The sequence below is a fragment of the Neodiprion fabricii genome, chromosome 4 (genome assembly GCF_021155785.1).
Source record: "Neodiprion fabricii isolate iyNeoFabr1 chromosome 4, iyNeoFabr1.1, whole genome shotgun sequence".
Lineage (NCBI taxonomy): Eukaryota > Metazoa > Arthropoda > Insecta > Hymenoptera > Diprionidae > Neodiprion > Neodiprion fabricii.
The window spans coordinates 16,230,387-16,250,689 of NC_060242.1; the positions used below are offsets into that span (position 1 = coordinate 16,230,387).

Genomic DNA, 20,303 nt, shown 5'->3' on the forward strand with positions numbered 1-20,303 from the left:
GATTTTTTCTTTTCCGGGTTACCAAATAAAGAAACGAAAAAAAAATGGAAAAATGGACAAAAATCTACACACTCTCAGAATTGTTTTTTTTCATTCCTTTTTTCTCTTCTCGGTTATCAAAAATACAAAAAAGAAACCGGGATTAAGTAAAAATTCGAAATAAAAAAAAATGTAAGGAAAAAAAAATCGGTTCACTCTCACTTTCATCTATTTTCTCTCTTATGTGTTACCCGAAATAAAAAAGGGGCGGGGATTAAGTAAAAAAAAGGGGCGCCAAAAACGGGGAACAAATCGATTCACTCTCGGTATTTTATTGTTTCAATTATTCGTCCTCTTCTGGGTTACCCCCACTACAAAAAAGGTGGGTTCGGTAAAAAAAAAGCAAAAGGAAAGAAGGAAAAAATCGACCGGCTCTCGAAATTTTCTTTCTTTCATTTGTATTTTCTCTCCGAAAATACAAAAAAAAAAGCCGGGATTGAATTAAAAAAAAAAAAAAGTGTACCGGGATCGATAGCGTTTCCCGCATCACTTCATCCTCATGTGGTATCCACTCAGCCATACTACAGCTACGTCCATGATCGTGCGTTAGCTCTGAATATTTACGGAGCTTGCTTGGAATTCGCTGATGATTTTCTGGAAGATTCAGTTCGAGAGAAAAAAAAATTCTCCACCTGCGTATTGCACATTTTGCATAAATGTTATCGAGTTGGCTTCGTAATATTTTTACATAGACTGCGTGTACAAATATTCGAGACATCCAGGCGTCACATATTTTCATATCAATAAAAAAATAAAATTTATTAAAAAAAAAATCAAGTATTCGGGCTGGGAATGGTTAATTATTTTGGTTCAGCGTCTGCTAATTGAATCCAAAATTTATCAAATCTGGAGATACTTTTATTCGCTGACATTCATAATTGAATCAAGAAAAATCCCAATTCTTGCATTCCTGGAAACATCTGTGTGGGCGGGGACAAGGATGCGATTGGCAACCACTTGCTCGATCGACCGAGTATATCATATATACACGATTGTCGGCCACCTTCGGTGCGTGGCCGCCTAGGTGTCACGTCGACGCTCCAACCTAGCTGGTATCAAGAAATGCCGAGCGTTGGAGATCTCCCTACTCATCTCTGCCGTGACTGACTTCGACGAGCGGTTCACGGCCTCGTTCATTCGGTAAAATCGACTGTTATCGAACGCCTGCGTATGTCGATTCGACTGCGTAATCTGGTCTCAGAATAGTTCGTGGAGCGTCGTGAAGATAGTTGACAGCTCCGCAATAGGAAACGTCAAAAAATTCACATGCAGTTTTTTGAGGTTATAATATCAAACGTAATCAGCAACTGTCACGTTGTGGAGATCGACTGGCCTGTTCACGGTTCCTTCAAGTTTTCGAAATATGTCATTCATGCCACTCTGGCCTGATTTACAACCCCGAGCTATTGATCCTCTGTGGTTCGACGCAGACAAGCCGTGCGACGACGAGAGCGAGGTTATTGCATTAGAAACTGAGCATCAATCATGGGTAATTACGTTGTCATGTAATAAAAACTCGTCACATGGCCTAGACCATCCGCAGGACATATTACAAAATGTAGTGTTTACTTTCAGATGGACAGCATACAGGCCGAACGCTGGAATCAAATTCCAATTGGAAAGTCAGCAAGTGATGTATGTAATTAAACGTAACATAATCTGTTTGTAATCACTACTTCTATCGCAAATTTTCATTTGCGGTGTTAGTAGACAGGAAAGAAGACAATGCTGCAAAACTGAACTGTTTTCTGTTCTAGTTCCGTGGATCCGAAGGCGAAGAAGAAGAGGAAGAAGAAGACGAGGGCGAAGGAGAAGAGGAGGAGGAGTCCGACACCCATGAGGAGGAAGAAGAAGAACTGGACGAGATCGACATGGAAGTCAGCTACTCCCATCAACAGCCGCGAGCCAGTCCTGGGCCCAGTCCTGATACCCAGCAAAACCCGGTTTCCATAAGAATGGTCAACGCGCGCACCCTCCATTACACCTAGAATCTGATTGTGTGACAATAAATTACGATGTTAAGAAACGTTTAGCTGTACAATTAACCGTAAGAAAGAATAAAATTACATTTGTGTTGCATCTTCTGTGTCATTTAGAGTTTGAATAGTTCCAGAGACTCGTTCAAATTTGTCCTAATTATATCCCAAAATTCTTACAGGTCTCTACTTTACCGGCACAGTAAGAGTTTCGCTGTTTTCAACAATACCACCCGTATTCCGTACGCATGCACGAGCCTGTAAACTTGCCGCAGAGATCGAACGTATAGATACCGAGCGAACGGCTGCGACGAGTCGGTGGGTAAAAGCGCCGTTTTGACCGCGGAACAGCAGAGCACAGCACAACACCACAATGGTGAGTGTTAAAACAGTTATTCGAGCACCTCCGATTACGTAACTGCTGCTCTAACGGACGCAGGTCACGACCCCATTGACCCAGTGCTGGCCAACTAGTAGTACCGAGGAAAATCTCTTTTATCTTTAAGAATACAAGAGAGGCTGGCAAAAAATTACAAAAATTAAACAAGCGAAAGTATGTAAAGATTCGGCTGCTTTTATAGGTATAGTCTGCAATTTATTTTTATTATCTTGATCTGTTTCTCGCACAAACAATCACATTTCCTACCGCTGCATCGAGATGGTGGGAGGAAGGGGAGGCTGGAAACTTCCTCGTGGTAAACTTTCTCCGCGAGTAAAAGATAATCGGGCTTTCATCGTTCCTCGACTTTCGACGGTATGTAATACCTGTAGTTGCCCGTAAAACGTTCCGATCGTTGATAAAGAAATGATGTGCATCAATTTCGACGCGTATAACATATGTATACGCGTGTGTAGGCAATGCAAATTCACTTGCGCGTATAACAATTGTCGTTCGTTATCGTATACTTTGGCGCACACCCTGTAGAGAAACGTACGGCTGGGTATGCCGAGTGTACGTAGGTATGGAGAGGAGTTTATATAGAGGTATGCATGTACCTCTGCGAGGTAGTAAGCGAAGTAAAGCTAAAGCCAGGTTGGTGCCCCCGCCAGGGTGAACGAACGCCAAGACACAACCGGCGCGAGTAACCGCCTAACACAGCGAAAAGCCGACGCAACGGCAGCCGACGGACTCCTCAAAGGAACGTGCGGATCTCGCGATCAAGCCGAACTCTCTTCGCGCTCTCTTCGTGAAAATTTTGAAGTTTTTATTTTTCATCCGAAAATCAGCCTCGAAACTGCCGCCGATGCTCCGAAGGGCCGCGAAGCAGCTTCAGCCCGCAGTTGTTACTGTAAATACGAACGAGGGTCGCGAGCTTGCAGGGGAAAATCATCCGCGGAACTTGAGTACTTCTAGGATTACCCAAACCCCGAGCAAGGGATGTTTACGAAATCATATATCCACACGGTCTATGGGCCTCGTTGGCTCGATGTACACAGGCGCAGTAAAGATCTATTAATATCGTAAACGACCTAGGATGCAGTTAAAAGAATATTTGACGTGTATGAATAAATAATGGGAGAAATGGATGAAAAAACACCAGTTCTGAGCGCGAACCCCCTCTCGATGATCTATTCTGTCATGTGTCTCGTGCGGTTTATCCCTGCGTTCGTTCATTCAGTACAGTGAGAAAATTCAGGCAACGAAGAATTGAAACTCGGCATTCCGCCGATGACCATCCAATTATCAATTTCAAAATCTAAAACAATTGGTTCAAATATTGCTGGATGGATGTGGCTTGCGGTATGGGTAAAAAACGAAAAGCAGGTTTCTACTCTAGAACAGAAGTGTTCTTAGGCGGTGAGATAAAGAAAGGAATCGCATGAATGCGAAGTTATCTTCTAGGCATCATCTTTGCGATCTTCGTGCCTTGGATAAACTTCGGTACTACCGGTTCAATGTGGTCGTCAAAAAAAAAAAACAGATACACGTTTTACGTCAATTCTGCAGTGATACGGAATCTCCCCGTGGACGCTAGTCAAGAAACAAAAAAAAGCGGCAGTTGTTCTCTGCGTGAAGTTTAGTGTGTACACGTGCATTTTTGCGTACAGAAGCGAATGTCAGTTTTTTCCGGACATGCTTCACAACGCGATAAATACGAACGCAAGATGCCTAGAAGCTGCACGGACTAATGACAGTATACAGTCTGCAGAGAGCGGCGGACCTCGTCGATACCTCGAGTCGGCGGCTAATGCTAGGCGCCCTAACCTGCCTCAAACGAAGTTAGTTGGTAGCGGGGAGAAGGAGGAACAGGCAGCAGATATAGGTGCGTGTGATAAAAATGAAGAGGGCTGGCTAGAGAGAGCAACGAGTGCATACGGTACACGTACACGCAGCAGAGAGCGGGGAAAGTAGGATGAATAGTATTGTTACGCGGTGCACTTCACGCGGCTCGACTCGCGCATACGCAGCGCAGCCTCGCGGCTCTTCTGTCCTCTTCTTCTTCTTCTTCTACTTCTTCTTCTTCGCGGCATGTCGAAGGGTGCGTGCTCCGTGGGCGAGGGTTGAGAGAGCGCGGTTGAACGGGAGAGGCGAGGGAGGAGGGAGAATTCACTCTTTGCGGGACGACGGGCGGTCGGGTGGTGAAACTGGGAAGCGAAACCTGGGCCACCGTTCCTCGTTCGACGTGAAGTCAGTCGCGCGCGGACAACGAAACCCGCGTATTCGCCAGTTGCATTCCGTCGTCGCCCGCACCACGTGGAAATCACAGACCCAACGAACGCCTCGTCGTTCTTTCTCTTTTTAAAAGGTGGTCTCTCTCTCTTACTTTCTTTCTTTCTTTCTTTCTTTCTATCTCCATCTTTCTATCGTCGCGAACGACGGTGCGGAATAAAACGCGTAAACAAACCAACCTTGTCTGCATTTGACCGTTTTGTGACCCGACACGATGTCTCCAGAGCTATAATGCAACGCGTGACAATTTCCCGTTGTGCATAAGCCGAGTGTTTACGGTGATTACAGGTCAAGTCGAGTATTCTACGCCCACCCTACGGAAGATCTCGTAGCATTCTTGTTCCACATACGAAAGCAAATATTGGCAGATATAAACTTTACATTATACTGTATATGCTATAGGCTGTATCGACGAACGTCGATCTTTATTCTGGATAATAATAATAACAATAATAATTATGATGATATAATACAAAACGTTGAAGAGCATAACGGTGTGAGTTAGTGAGTAGTTAATGTGTGTGTGCTGTTTGTGTGTGCAGGTTTTGTGCTATAATATACAGTGCGACGGATTTCCAACAGTTCGCGATACATCTTCTCCTGGCGTATATTGCACCACATACCCTAACCATCGCCCGCCAACCTTGCCTCACCGATCGAAGGATTTCATTATGCGTTTTCAATATAAAGCCCATCGGTGAGTCAAACTATTCCCTAATATAACAGCAATGATATGATAAAGTTTAAAACTCTTGCTATAACTTGTCATGTAACGAGAAAAATAGCGAAATTAGCTATCGTCGGTCAGGCGTGATTCTCATTCCCTGTATATAATGATGATAGGCACATGCTTCCCATGTTCGCGCAAGTGAAATACGCGAATGAATCGATAAAGCACGTGTTCCCACTGCGGAAAACAAAGCTAGCCTACAGCTTATGGAAAACGTGAATCAATCGGTTGAAAAGAGAGGAGGAGGGACGGGGACGAGATATTTGCGAAGAAAATCATCCCACGTGGGACGAGTAAATGAAAAAGGGTAAAGAAGATGCGTCGAACGGTTACCGTGCATCGAAAGTAGGCTTATCAATTCGCCTGGACACTCCTATCGACCGCCAAAATTACTATCCGGTGGATGTTACGGCGGTAAATAGACGCGGGTATGTATTATCATTGTATCCGCAAGGTTTTCCGCGGAGCCTCTCGACGTTCCCGAGATCCTCTTGTCCTGCAGCAGGAGAATAGGACGAGACGACGACGACCCGAACCGGGCTTCCCCGCGTCGTCGACGGCCCTGCGAGGTCTCTGACCGCCGAGAGACTCGCCTCCCCCCCTTCGGAGCTTCGTCGTTCCTCACCCCCGGCCTCAAAACGGCTCTTTGGTTTTGCCTTCCTCGAGTCCCCCCCGAGTGATCCGGACGTTTCCGATATCGAAGTCCCGTCGTTCGTTCGTCGATTAACGCCTGCTCCTCTTTCTCCTCCTTCACATAGGTATTGTACTAACTCGTGCATGCTGCACGATCATGCGAGAATCAATTGAGCAACAACTAGACAGGAAGGAAGAAAGGACCCTGGACGTGGAATCAAAATACGGTACATGGAAGAATTCGGGAGTCGGACGAGAGTCAAAAGGTGCGGTGAAAAGGAGCCAGCCAGCGCCTGCGCGTATGCGCACGGCCACGCAGCAAAGTCGGGCGGGTTGTGTGCGAACTGTGAGTTGAACCGCACGGCGGAATGAGGCATGGAGGAAGAAGAGGAAAGAAGGAATTAGGAAAAGAAGAAGAAGAAGAAGCGCAGCAGCAGCAGCGGTGCAACACTGCTCAGCACAGCGCCGGGGTAAGACTGACTGGCTGGCTGGCTGGCTGGCTGGGTGGATGGGTGGATGGGTGAGCCGAGCTGGTGCAGTGCAATGACCGCGGGTGACCACACGTCATCAAAGACAACCAACCAGTGACGTCACAGGCTATTGCACCGGCCGCAACGTCACGACGGACCGACGGACTTGCCACCCCGGAACCTGCGGCGGGCAAACCTTTCAGCATTCGGCCAGCAGGGAATCGCTGCAATTGCACGGCGTATCAACCCGGCCTGATAGACTGATAGTATTTTTTATTTTTTTCTTTCTTTTTATCATTCATCTTTCAACCGCTGTTGCGCTTTAAGTTTCTGAAATTTTCATCACCATCGTTAAACCTGCAATTCATTGAACATATTCGATTTGATGTCCATTTTCTACGAGAAAAGTAAAAAGTTAAATTAACTGTAACGGATGGTTGTCGGATTTTATGTTATACGCTATTGTACTCGTTAGGTTACGATACGAAGTTTTTTCGTCCGCCGCATCTCTCCTAAATCTTTTGAATCGACCCCGGCCAACAACTAACCGACTGAATTTCGCGTTTGTTTTATGATACAGTACACATTTTTCTATTCATATACAGTGCGTATATTACGCGTATACAGTTGATCCGCATAAATGCGGACTGGCTGCAACGTCGTGCAAACTGCAAAACTGCTGCTGCTCGCTGCTCGGTTGTTGCGGCTGCGGTTGGTATTATACGAGAAAGTGGCTTAGTTAGCTTTCTCCGATGTCGTAGAGTGTGGCTAGGCTAGGTTACGCCGCCGATGCTGATCGGTGCACAAGCTGTATAACCTCTGCTTCAAGAATAGAAAGGAGTAACGCCTGTACCGTCATTATGTCTATGTATATATGTATGTACATATGTATACTAGCTACACGCAACTCGCGTTGCAGCAGCGCGGGGCCTCTCAGATTTTCGCCTTCTCGGAAATCGGATATTGGATGTATAATTTGACGACTCTTTTTAATCTCAATTGATGTCTTTGTCTGACATCTTTTTATTTTTATTTATATTTTTTTATATCAATGTTACATGTCTCTACTTCTTTCACTTTTGGCATATAAGTAATTGGCGAAAAGTATGTCGATTATATTTATTGTATATCGTCCAGTCCACCAATTACCATCAACAAATGAACCGAAATTTTGTCCTCTTGTAGCGTGTACTAAAATTAAGTTGAAGTTTGAGCCTTCTCGGACTTACCGTTCGCAAGAAATGCCACATTAAAGTTTATCATTTCGACCTAATTGAGGTTTAAACGCGTATTGTTTTCCTACCGTTATCGGCAGAAAAAAAGTAATGAAAATATAGATATCTCATACGAAAAGTTCTCACCTGTCCGAATATAGTATTCATTTCTGGATAACTTTTCAAAATTAATCTCAAAAAGACATTTTTCGACAAAAGACCGGTTTTTTTTTCATGCGCCACCAAAATTTTTCAATTCAAAGCTAAGGTTTTTTCAGCGAGGACCTCAAATTTTCAGAGTGGGACGGCCATAGGACCTCACGTGAGCTACGTTCAATTGACAAAGGTCTGTTAATAATACCCTCTTTTTGGAATATTTTTATTTCTTTGAGTTGCGCACTGTTAGAGTAAGTCTTAAAAACCAGAAATAAGAATATTCTGTTGAATTCCAAAAAGAGAATATGCACACATTATTAACAGACCTGTATGAATTGAACGTGGTTCACGAAAGATCCTATGGCCGTCCCGCTCTGAAAATTTGGGTTCCTTTGAAGAAATCTCAGCTTTCATATGAAAAACTCAAAAGTAAGATAGATTTTGGTGGGGCATGAAAAAAACTGGCCCGTATAGTGATATATAATCTACCAGTTCTTGCTCACAGAGAAAATAAAATCATCCGTTATGCATGTCACCGTATAACTTTTCTCACAAAATTTTATACTATACATATTATACAGTGATAGATGATATTTTGAACGTTGAATAGAAAGCAGTAAAATAATGATCGGAGAGAGAAAATCTTTCAAGCAAAATCTCGTATAACGTGTATAGTTGGATACATCGTACAAAAATCTTTCGAACATTCTCATTCAGCATCGATACTATAACAAACTGCTCCACAGTAGTATAATAATTGACTTTCGGAAAGTTTCCGTCATTACCGAAGATATTTGTAAAGTACAGATATATGGTATACGTAAATAATCCTGAAGCATTCGCAGGGTATGTTGCAAACCTACATGAGATGTTCACAGAATTCGAGTACCTTGAGACGTCCAATCGGATCTGTTGAGAAAAGTGGAAAGTAGCGAAACCTGCGCAACGGATTCTCGGTGGCAGATGACGCTGTTGTACATATATTATACGCACTCCACTTCGTTTATCACGTATAAGTTACGTGTGATAAATAAATAGATAAACAAACCAACAAATACCGCGTGTGTGCAAGTCGAACGTATAGATGGCTGATTTTTTTTTCCAAAATTCCCAATTGCTCAGCCAACGACGGTTGGTCGTGTCTGTTCGCGCGTATCGAATGGGCAACGTACATGCACAAGATGCGAGAGTTGCGAAAGGGAGCGGATTTGTTGCGTTATCCGCACGTTCGTCGGGGGTTTTGGGTCGATGTGTGTAATTCGACTGTTGGTTAACGTCGTCGCGGGTGCAACCTTGCCTCCGGTAACATTGGCCCGAATAGTGGGCACTGGCCCCTGAGTCCTCGTTGGGCCTCCGAACTCCGATTCGGCCTTACGATGTAGCCGGGACGACGATAGCCGGTGTCGATGACTGACACTGGCCCACTAAACGTGCGTTAACACCCGACGAATCCTACGCCCCGAATGTCATACCACGGCTCTTGCTTGCGTAGGTCGGCACTCCTTCTCCTACAATAGATACTTACGTATCTACCAATTCTCTCCGCATTCGGAATCCCGTCGAGCGAAGGTTGTTTACATCATACATGCGGCCGGGGTACCGACCGAGTTATGAGCTCGTCCAAGGGTGCGATTGATTTCGATCTCCTCATATTTTACGTATCCTCGATCACATTGCAATATATTATATACGTGTATACATATAGTTGTGCACGAGTGTGCGCTCACGCGCGAAAAAAATCGAAAGGACAACGTTGCCGGTCATTTACTTCGATTTTTTTTTTAACGTCCGTTTGGGTTTTTTAACAGCCGATATTCTGACGCACTCGTCTAGCTTGTGTAAGTATATTATACTCATTATTAATGTTTCGAATATTGATAAATCGTCGATTTAGATCAGACTTGTTTCAGCTCTGTAACGTTTGTTGTTGCTCATGTGTGGAATTTCGTTGAACTTTTTTCATCGAGACGATGGGAAAAAAGAATTCGATTCTAATCTAAACTGTGGAGAAAAAAATCGCTACCGATAGATTACAGATGAGATAAAATTCGTTGCTTTGGGGTTTTAGTTGGATTTATATTTCCGTTCTTTGCAATAGATTCACCAAGGACTCTCTCACCGGACCAAAATTTACACCATGATCACGTATTTCGTGATTACTTACATTTTACAGAGTGATTACGAGAGTTTACTTTTGACGGATAAATTTTGCTTTGATTACGTGGTTTCTCGTGATTTCTAAGTTTTCATATGATTTCTTAAGATTATCGAAAAAAAGATTCCTGTAATCCCAAGTGATTTTTCATTAATACCGATTATTACCTTGATGATTACTTATTCAGAATTTTATTTTGATATTACCGACTGCACTGTGGTTTCGGAGATTACGGGATGATTTCGAATGATATACACGTCTCAATCGCTTCATCGAAACACCCCTCGAGATTCACGTATAAAGTAGCGAAGTGTACGAGAGTAAATCTCCAATTCTAGGCGTCGCTTTTTTTTTCATTGGAATGCTGACCATTTTTTGGAAGAAAATCTACTTTTCGAAAAGAATTTATAGTGGCAGAAAAACGCAAAAATAAATTGATAAAACAAGAATTAAAATTAAACTATATGGAATTTTCCATACAATAACTTTGAAAATAACGGGGGGGGGGGATTTGGGATGCTGTTTTTCTACGAGGATTTTCAGCTGAAAAAATTGCGAGAAGACCTGAGGAGGTGAGGTTAGATCCGACAATTGGAATCGGTAGACTTGCTCACGAGCAGTTTTTTTTTTACTATTCTTCAAGATGCGTTTGCGTCGCTCAGAAGTCACCGAAAAATAATATATTTCTTCGATCGTTTATTAAAGCAATTTCAATTGCGTTGTAAGAAGAAAAAACTATAGTTTCCAACCAACCAAGTTTTTGAAACTTTGAACGACGAATATCGTTCGTATGCTCCTGTACACCAAACGAGAAATAAAATGAAATGAAACCAAAAAAACATTACACGAAATAATGAAGGACCAGCCATTCCTACGGCACGAATCAATGTCAATAAGACCGTATAATCGGATATAAGCTCACAAGTTCTCCACCGATTACACTCGATATCACGTCGATAAAATCTTTGTACATAATTATAAGTTCGTTGCGATTGAAAGATAAACGGACGCGAGGTCCGAACCTTCGCTAGTGTCACTGATCGGCATTGAATCGCGTTATAATATAAGTATGAATACTTCTGAGGACCGATAAAAGTTTCAAAAAAAAAAAAAATAAAAAAATAATAATGAAATAATTAAACGGCTCAGGTTATAAACGTGATGTAAGAAATCTGTTATCGGAGAAGGATTATGACTAATTAAGTCCGGGTGTTCAATGCCCGGCCGATCTACAATAGTGACGCGTTTCGGTACTAAAAAAATTTCAAAGTTACCGGATTCATTACCAGGTATTTCAAGGGCTGTTGTCCCGCTTCACCTGAACGACGATGGTAGTGTAATTACGCGTCAAACATGAACAATACCGTAGTCGTGGTATCTAGTGTGTGTGTGTGTGCAGGTATGAATGGTTCGAAAAACTTGGCATGGGTTTCGTTTAGGTATGATGTGAAATGATCGTTACAGCTTCGTCGCGTGTTAAATTAAGAATACCAAGATTTAAATGAAATCGGTGAAGCTTATTGCGTAAACACACTTGAAGAGCACCTGATCGTTGTTTATGCACGCGATTTAATTTGCCTCTAGATTTTCTTACCGGCATACAGGCCAACGTACACGATACGCCCAGGTACGGTGTATTCGTTATTTATGCATGTACCATCATCACCAATACATATCCACTAAAAACGCCGGTGGATCTAGGTAGCGGTGTTGAATAAAATTGGTGCGCGGTGCGTGGGCCTACGGACTCGATATATGTCACGGCGAGTCATTGCCTGGGCCTTGACTGGGCGCTCGCCTCGGATAAAACTGATCTCCCCTTCCCCTTTCCCCTTTCCCTTTCCATAATTCCGCAGCCGCCGGATTCGTTGCCGAAAAACGCACGCATACCCGATGTAAGTCGTATAATTTTTTCCGCCGTTCAATTTTAGCGGCCCTCCCTCCTTTCCTCTACTTTGTCACTTGGTGGGGGGTTGGTGGAGAGAGAAACAAAAACAAACTCGTGATTCTCGCGGCATTGGGCCCCGAAAAGGCCCTTCGGCGGCACACCGATTCGTATTTACCGCCGTGTAGATGTGCGTACATGCGTTGCACGTATAAACGATCATAGATATCGGGAACGAACGATCCTTAGCCTAAATTCTGTGCAGTTATACACGTAATAAAGGTTTGATGGTATAACGTACGTGAATATATTTATAACGAAGGCGATGTGCGCAGGGACTGTGTTTCTATTTAATCTGGGCCGTCATGGGTATTGAGAGGATGTACGGTCGGTTTGAAAAAGTGTTGCAAACAAAAATGTGACGAAATAGAGCTTTGGATTATAGGGTTACTGCAAAGATAATGCACGAGTTACGTTCGATCGTAAGAGATCCCGCGATAAACGAGAAAAGATGTTGAAATCGAGGTTTAAATACCGATTGTTCAAATTTTACTATAAAAACATCGCTTTTTCAACCAAGTCATAAAAATCTCATTATTCCAATATCCTTTCATCGATTAATCCAAAGCGCTTGTCCGATACTTTGTTCGTTATTTCTTGTTGAAACACAATTTTAACAAGATGTAAATTATACCGGTTTTACGTATTGGATTTATTTCGAAACCAATTGACGAACCGTGAAGTACGAATCCGTTTGACAATCACGACGATTTCTAGGGAATTCATTTACGAACAAAATGAGCTATTCTTCAACCGAATCAGAAGAACTGTACGGAATTTTCGATTAAAAAATAATAAAGTAACGTGACTTCTCTCTGAAACTGTTAATAAAAAGGTGTTCACAATTGAAACTCGGATGTTGAAACGCTTAACTTAAGTTGGATCACGGAAATTTTTTTTTGCATCAAATTAAACTTCATCAACTTTCGTTCTTTTATGATTTTCATTCATTGATCGTACATCCATAACCGTGGAATATTATTTTTCACGTATTGGAGTAGGGTGTAATATACAATATGCATGCACACTTTACGCAATCAGTAGGATACAATCATAGTGTCGCGATTCTTGCTGCTGCTGCTGCTGCTGCTGCTCTGCTTCGCGGGATAATCAGACGGAAAATTGCATGCGGTGTGTCGATCGGCGTACAAAAAGGAACAAATTCTATCGGTGCGATAGCGCGTTTTTATACGCGTCTTAGGACATGTCAGAGGATATGGGGAATTATCTGTTCTTTTTGTTATTCTGGATAGCTGTTGTTAGTAGATTTTATTCTCATTTTATACATACACTGGAATTCTGCAGCGGAATAGAGAGAATAATACAAGAAACTTGTTGATCCGAGCATATTAATTCTCAACTTGAGAAACTTTATTATTTGCTAAAAAAAAAGGTGCTTTTAAAGTGGAATTATGTATATTACGTATTGTTACTTGTAATAGTTGCAAAACAAATTTGCTAACGTTGAAAATTACTCGAACGACACGATTTTGTAGCGGTTAAAAACAAAACCCACGATATTTCATGCCAAGTCTAATATTTTCGTTATTAATCTCGAAAAAAGTGATTCTTTACACGAGTTCAACTTTAGGCTAAAGAAAATTATAAGAGACCTTTATTGCAGAGCGTTAAATTCCCTACAAAAATATATATGTATATCGGCCAATGACGTGCATCGCCTGCGTTACCGAGATACGAAATTCCGAATGAATCTAAAACTATTTTCGCGTGTCAATCAAATGGAATATCGGAACTAGCGTTAAGGAACCACTAAATGTCAAAATTGAGGGCTCAAATTTTTACAGGTATCTTATTTCCTCTTTCTACAAGTACTAAACTAAACTAACTTAATTATCACACGATCCAAATTCTACGAATTAATTAAAATCATACCAATCCGATTATCTAGGCACGTACCTCGAAATCGGTGAAAGTAAAATTCGTACGGTCGTCAAATCGTGTCCCTAATTTATCGTATTAACTCGAATATAAATGTGATCGTTAATCTGTAAAAATTTAACTCACCGATCGAAAAGCGACGACTTCAGTGATAATTTTTCCGTTAATCGTCCGGACGGGACGGTTCTACAACCTGACCTAACCTAATCTTTGTGACAAATCCTTTCGCGAGGCTGATAGGTAATACGTTGCGTGGAACCGAGCGGGATTTCGATGAAACGAATCATCGGTGCGTGTACGACGAAGCCGGAGCGTAACCGCCGCGTCCTCGCGTCGACACGCGGAACTGACTATGTAAATGCAGGCTCGCGGTGACGTCACAAGGTCGATTCGTAGCGGCGAGCGTTTTGCGTTTAGTCGCGAGCGATTCGCTGTTAGTCGTAGATCAGCGGGCGGTGAGAAGATCGAGCGTTGGAATCAACTCGAATCACCTTGCGCTAAAATTATTCCTACAAATTGAAATGAATTAGCCAATATTCAATTCTCCCCTGAGCTTCCTTCGAGTTTGCCGTACGGCATTCGTGTAAACATATTACGATACACGTATAAGGATGCGAATGTCGCGTCGTGTGCACGCGACGAAACGCAGGGATTACAGTATTTCCGTAGTTATATTCTTGCAGTATCGTTGCGTTGCACATATTTTCCATACACTCGTTACTTGTACGTACCCGTATACTGCAATATGGATTACGGTACGATGTATTTGTTTTATTTTATTTTACTTTTTATTTTTATTTTTTTTGTTTCTCTTGTTTATTCGCACACCGTACGTATTATTACATAAATTTAACGCTGCAACGATCGTTATATTATATGTATTATATCACCGTATTGTGCACGCGGAGTATGTACGTTATACATATATGATATTGAAACGCGCCATACGCGGTATAATACACAATGTGTATTATATACACATTTACTGCATCGATATCCGTCGCGTCTACGGCACACGCAGTTGCGCAATTTCTTTACGTTACAAGTTACGTTACGTTACTTTAGGTTACGTTACACGCGCGCACGTCCAGCAGCAACGTATATATGTATATATATATGCATACATACATACGTGCATGCGTGCATCAAACACGCGAAGATTGGTAATAATTGTCGACGTTTTCCACGTTTCTGCACCTATATAAATATAGCACGTAATCTTAGAACACACACACGCCGGGTTCATACGAGCAACGTATCACGGTAAAATACGTATATAACTAGATGAACGACACCGTATTAAATACCAGAAATAGAAAACTATTATGCAATACGATATGGTCGCTATATACGTACATCTGCAGTTTCTACGCATAAGCATCTGTGTATAGCATAGTACATTAGAATAAAAAGAATATATGTTTCACCGATCACGGGTGTGATCTCATTTCTTGAGTCAATTTTTCACCGTAAAAAATTTCTAATCGATGTTTTTTTTTTCTTGTTCTTCCCCAACCCTCTTCCTCTTTGTCACTCCTTCTTTTAGTCACGTTTTAATAATAATGCTGGTGGTATCATCAGCGGAAACTATCATCATGGTGAATATGATATGAGATATGTATATATATATATATATTAATATTATTCAATATATACATACAATACAAATAGTACGCTTACATAGGTACCTGACATTTATACATGCATAATACCAAGTTTACCACGTATAAAGTAATCCATCCGTGGATTAACGTTACATTTGCCAATTTAACAAAAATAACGTACATATAATAATACAAATAATTAAATGTAGATCCGACAAGTGCAGCAGCAGAAGCAACGAGTATGTATATGTATATATAGATGTCGCCTTCGGGTGATGTGATATAAGTCGGGTTTACGAGTTTGAATGTGCGCGTGCGGAGCTAGTGACCGTGGCTGTGGCCTTACACCGCCCCCCCCCTCCCCCACCCACTCCCTCCCTCCCTCCCTCCCTCCCTCCCCCACCCTCGCCCTCCTCGCGACTCCCTTCCTGGCACCGAATATGCGGTATACGGTATAACATCATCGCTGCTGTGCGGTCGGTGAGCGCGGGAGTCGAAAGGAGATGGGAGATAGATCGTAGAAGAGGGAGGGAGTGAGAGACACAGAGAGAAAGAGAGATAGTGCGAGAGGGGGTGGGGAAGGGGGAGAAAGAGCGATCGCAATTCTAACCTAGGCTAGCTGTTAGTCTAGGCGTCGTTGTTGCTGGTTGTACGTTCGTTTGTTCGGTTCGTATATTCGTGTGTGTATTCTGCTCAGAGTCGAAGCTCTAGGCTCGCAGAGGTGGGCAAGCCAGAGAGAGAGAGAGAGAGAGAGAGAGAGAGAGAGAGAGAGAGGCCTAGGCAAGCCAAGAGTTTACTTGGCTCCGAATGCTCAGTCTTCATTCGCGGTTCAAAACATCGAGACACGAACGGGTTTCGCGCGTCGCGTCTCGTCTCTGCGCGAAAACTCTTTGATACATATGTGTATGTATATGTATGTATGAATATTATTGGAACTTATATGTTACATATGGAGTTTGAATGCACATATTGCGTGTCATAAACTCGCGCGCACGAATCGCGGTATTATAATATCGTTCGCTTCGTTGTACAGGTACTGTATATTTATTCACAACGTGCAAGTGTCGTGTGTCGCGTTGTTGAGAATGTACGCTGCGTTTACATAGGTATATATTTATGTCATGCGCGTATGTTTGACAACCGACTGATCTTACGTATAATAATAGGTTGTACAACGACCGATTGAACTTGTCGATATCGTTCAATGTTCGTTGAATCGTGCTTTCGGTTTTTGAGGGCGTTTTAAACGAGAGAAGAAGGAAAGTAAGGACAAAATTGTGATTTTCAAAAATTACACACACCCAACTCTCGGCGTCTTCTTTCAATTCGATTCCGAGTCCGTCGATACGTGTGTGTAAATTATATTTTAATACGAAATACCGGAGAGGATCGAGGAGAAGTGTAAATTGGCGCAAATTGCGGAGGGATGAGGAGGACGAATGTGTACGACGGTTGAAACGATGACGATTATCGTCGTCGGCAATGATTAAAACGAGGATTGAGTAAATCGTCCAGCGTATCAGAAGGATATACATCGCCGTTCGACCCTACAAAGAAGGAAGAGATTCTTCTCTCTCACTCTCTGTAAACTTCGTAATCGCAAAGCGGGAATTCGGATGACCGGAGAAAGATATTGAAAAGGAATCGCGTGTACATCGAAAGTGTTTCTTTTGTAACATCCGTTTTCGTTTTCGTTCGGACCTTTCTAACTGTTTATCTACAAACGAACTAACGATTTGTGCTGTGCGCGGTAAAACGACTGATCTTGTATATACGCGTGCATATATATACATATAACACATAATTACTCTGTTATTTTGTGCAACGATCACACGAAGAGGAAATTACCTGATGTCCAGGTGTGCATGATTTCTACAGAGGATCAGTGACACCGATCTTTGTTAAGGTAGAGTCTTTTACTACTGATTGTTTTTTTTTTCTTGTTATTTTTCAATTTTAATTCTCTCGTTTTTATTAATTTTTTTTCAAAACGAAATATATCGCCTGCAAGAATCAATCTGTTGCGCAGCTTGAAAAATGACGAACGGTTCGTTGCATATAACCGAAATAGATCGTCTAACGAATAACGGCGTTTAAGGGGATTCCTTGATCGATTTCGACGTTGTCGTACAATATATCTCCGAATATCAAAGTCCACGCATCTGAAATGCGAGAAACGGCTCAACAGCTCCAATCCACACACAATTCTGAACGAAAACGCTCTAATACAGTTTCATTTTACGCAGAAACAAGGAAATGGCACGAATTCTACGAATTTACTATTGCAGTTTCGTAGAATCCTTCCTATTCGTTTATTTCTACGTCAGATGAAAACTTATCGAAGTGTTTTTGTTCGAAATTATGTACAGAATGGGGCTGTTGAGCCCGTTTTGGTGTTTGAGATACGTGGACTCGATATTCGTGGCACGTTTCATATATATATATACGTTAACGTCGAAATCGACCGAACGTTTGTATTCGTACGGATATCAAAATTATGCACAGCGCACACAACGATCATTTATCGGTCATCAATGTTTTGACAAATCAGCTGGAATCCGTTTCGTTTGTTTGTTTATTTTCCTTTCTTCTCTTTTACTTTTCTCTTTTATTATTTCCCACTGTTTGTGCAACTGCCGCACAGTTTTGTTACAAAACACCCACACACGCATACGTGTATATAACAATATGTGACTACAAACATACGAAAATAATATAATTACCGTGCACAAATTTTCTTTCTCATTATTAACAATTGATCTTGCAACGAGCGTTGCTGCTGTTGTTGTTGTTGTTGTTGTTGTTGTTGTTATTACTGTTATTGTTATTGTTTACATACGCGTCTGTCGATCTTCGCCGTTCTTCGTTATAATAACTATAAAAAAATCGAATACACGCGTTTCCTCACTTTCTTGATAAAGATTTATACACTCGCAGTGCGTTGCGTTGACGTTCTTGGAACGAATTCGCAGTCAGCTGCACCTCCTGCAGGCGCTTTTTCTCCGCATCGGCTCTGGTTGTTATATTGTACCTACTACTTACCGTTTCGACTGCAATAATAATAGTAATAATAATAATGGTAGTAACGAAACAGAGCGAGATTCCTGAAACTCGATCGACGACAATTAATTTGCTGCTGCACTTCTGCAGGATCTTTCGAAATTCCAGTTCCTCATCTGTCAAGGTAAATAAACTTATCAAGTATCAACGTACAAACATATTGTACATATTGAGGGTAAAAAGAAGTCGACGAAAAGAAATGCATCGAAATTTCCGTATCTAAGAATTTAATCACCTAGCGCGGTTGTTGAACTCATTATCATTGTAAATTTAATTAGCATGTGATATTTCGACGATTTATTTTCTCCTTTCTATCGTATGGATTTCCGGAGTTTGCAAATATCCCGTTAACGTTCTTTCCGATACACGTATATGTGTAAAACAATGGAAAAACTATATCTGTGTGTTTCCCTCGTATTTTCAAATTGCTGTGAAAAATAAAACCATCGCTAGAAACGCACTTCACCTTTTATTACTACATATCAACGTTCGTATCGATATGGCGTAAAATATGTATATATTTAAATTCCAACACAATTGTGAAAATGCAGATCTATTATCGTATGTTGCATTTCTAGTTTGAAAATAGAAGAAATATATCAAATATTATAGAATTATTATTCATGTTTTGATCTGAATATTTTTACAGAGATAAGAGTGTCAAGTTTTTCGTGACGATCTCTGGTGTTAATTTTTTTACTTTATTTTTCAACTTGTGTTTGTTTCATCGGTATATCACCAAAATAAAGCGCCTACGGCGCATTCCTTACGAATTTCCATACAAGCGTGTAACATCACCCCCGTCACAATTCCGAACAATATTTATTACACAGAATACGTTCAATGTGAGAAGTTTTACAATGAACACAAAATCGTTTCAGCATTCGTAAAAAAATTGCAGGTCCGTCTGTGCGATTGATAAAATTCATAATCTTGCATCATAGATTCGGATGGATTTTTCCGATTGAACAATTGATCAAAAAAATAAAAAAAAATAAAAAAACAGAGGAAAAAAGCAAAACAATCCCATTCAACGGGCAGATTAATCGATCAATCGCACAGCTCTGGCGGAAATATTTACATTAAAACTATTTATGCGTGCGCGTGTATATATATCACATGAAATACGCATGTACAACCTATTTTATAACGCATACCTACCTATTATGCGTAAAGAAAAATCAAAAAATAAAATACGAAAAAAGGAACAGCATTCAGCGATCGGTTAGAAGGCGCGAAAAAAAAAAGTTGAAAAAAAACCGCTTCTCACAACTCGGTGTCGATGGCTATAATAATGGCGGTCGTCGGTCACTCTCGCTTGTTAGTTGGTTACGTCGAGTAGCGGCCTTCGCCGCGGGCCCGGGGGGCCCGGGGACCCAGGGCCAAAACCACCGTCGCACGCAGTAAATGTGTGCGACACATACACACGCGTAGAGAGATAGAGAGAGAGAGAGAGAGAGGAGAGGAGACACTTCGAGTTTTACGCGCATCACGTCCTAAGGGCGAGCCCTCCTTTTTCTCTCGAGGGTCGCGGCTACCGGCTAAAGGAACCGTCGGCTCTCCTCTCTCTCTCTCCCTCTATCTCTCATTTTCTCTCGTCGATCCGTCACCTTCGACGATATTGGGTCAAGACGCGGTCATAAACGCGCGGGAAAATCATCACGGTATATCGACACGCGCGGATGTATACGAAGACACGCGTTGAAAGCGAAAACAGAAATGAAAAACCGAGGATCGTTTAGCGACGAGAA

At 41.8% G+C, this 20,303-nt stretch overlaps 2 protein-coding genes across 5 annotated transcripts in view; both read left to right on the forward strand.

Moving 5' to 3' along the window:
- The first annotated feature begins 1,115 nt into the window (after positions 1-1,115).
- LOC124181678 (anaphase-promoting complex subunit 15-like) lies at positions 1,116-2,118 on the forward strand. Its single transcript, XM_046568454.1, has 3 exons — positions 1,116-1,528; positions 1,615-1,674; positions 1,797-2,118. The coding sequence occupies exons 1-3, from the start codon at positions 1,403-1,405 to the stop codon at positions 2,025-2,027; spliced, it is 417 nt and encodes a 138-aa protein (XP_046424410.1). The 5' UTR covers positions 1,116-1,402; the 3' UTR covers positions 2,028-2,118.
- A 74-nt stretch (positions 2,119-2,192) lies between these two features.
- LOC124179643 (ecdysone-induced protein 74EF) overlaps positions 2,193-20,303 on the forward strand; it is a 122,729-nt gene continuing 104,618 nt past the window's right edge. For 2 of the 4 annotated variants that reach the window (XM_046564244.1, XM_046564247.1), the window contains exon 1: positions 16,135-17,398. The gene's annotated coding sequence lies outside the window, so the exon portion shown is untranslated. Of the gene's footprint in view, positions 2,392-5,228; positions 5,384-16,134; positions 17,399-20,303 lie in introns of those variants that run through there. The other 2 variants (XM_046564245.1, XM_046564246.1) reach the window with 2 other exon arrangements.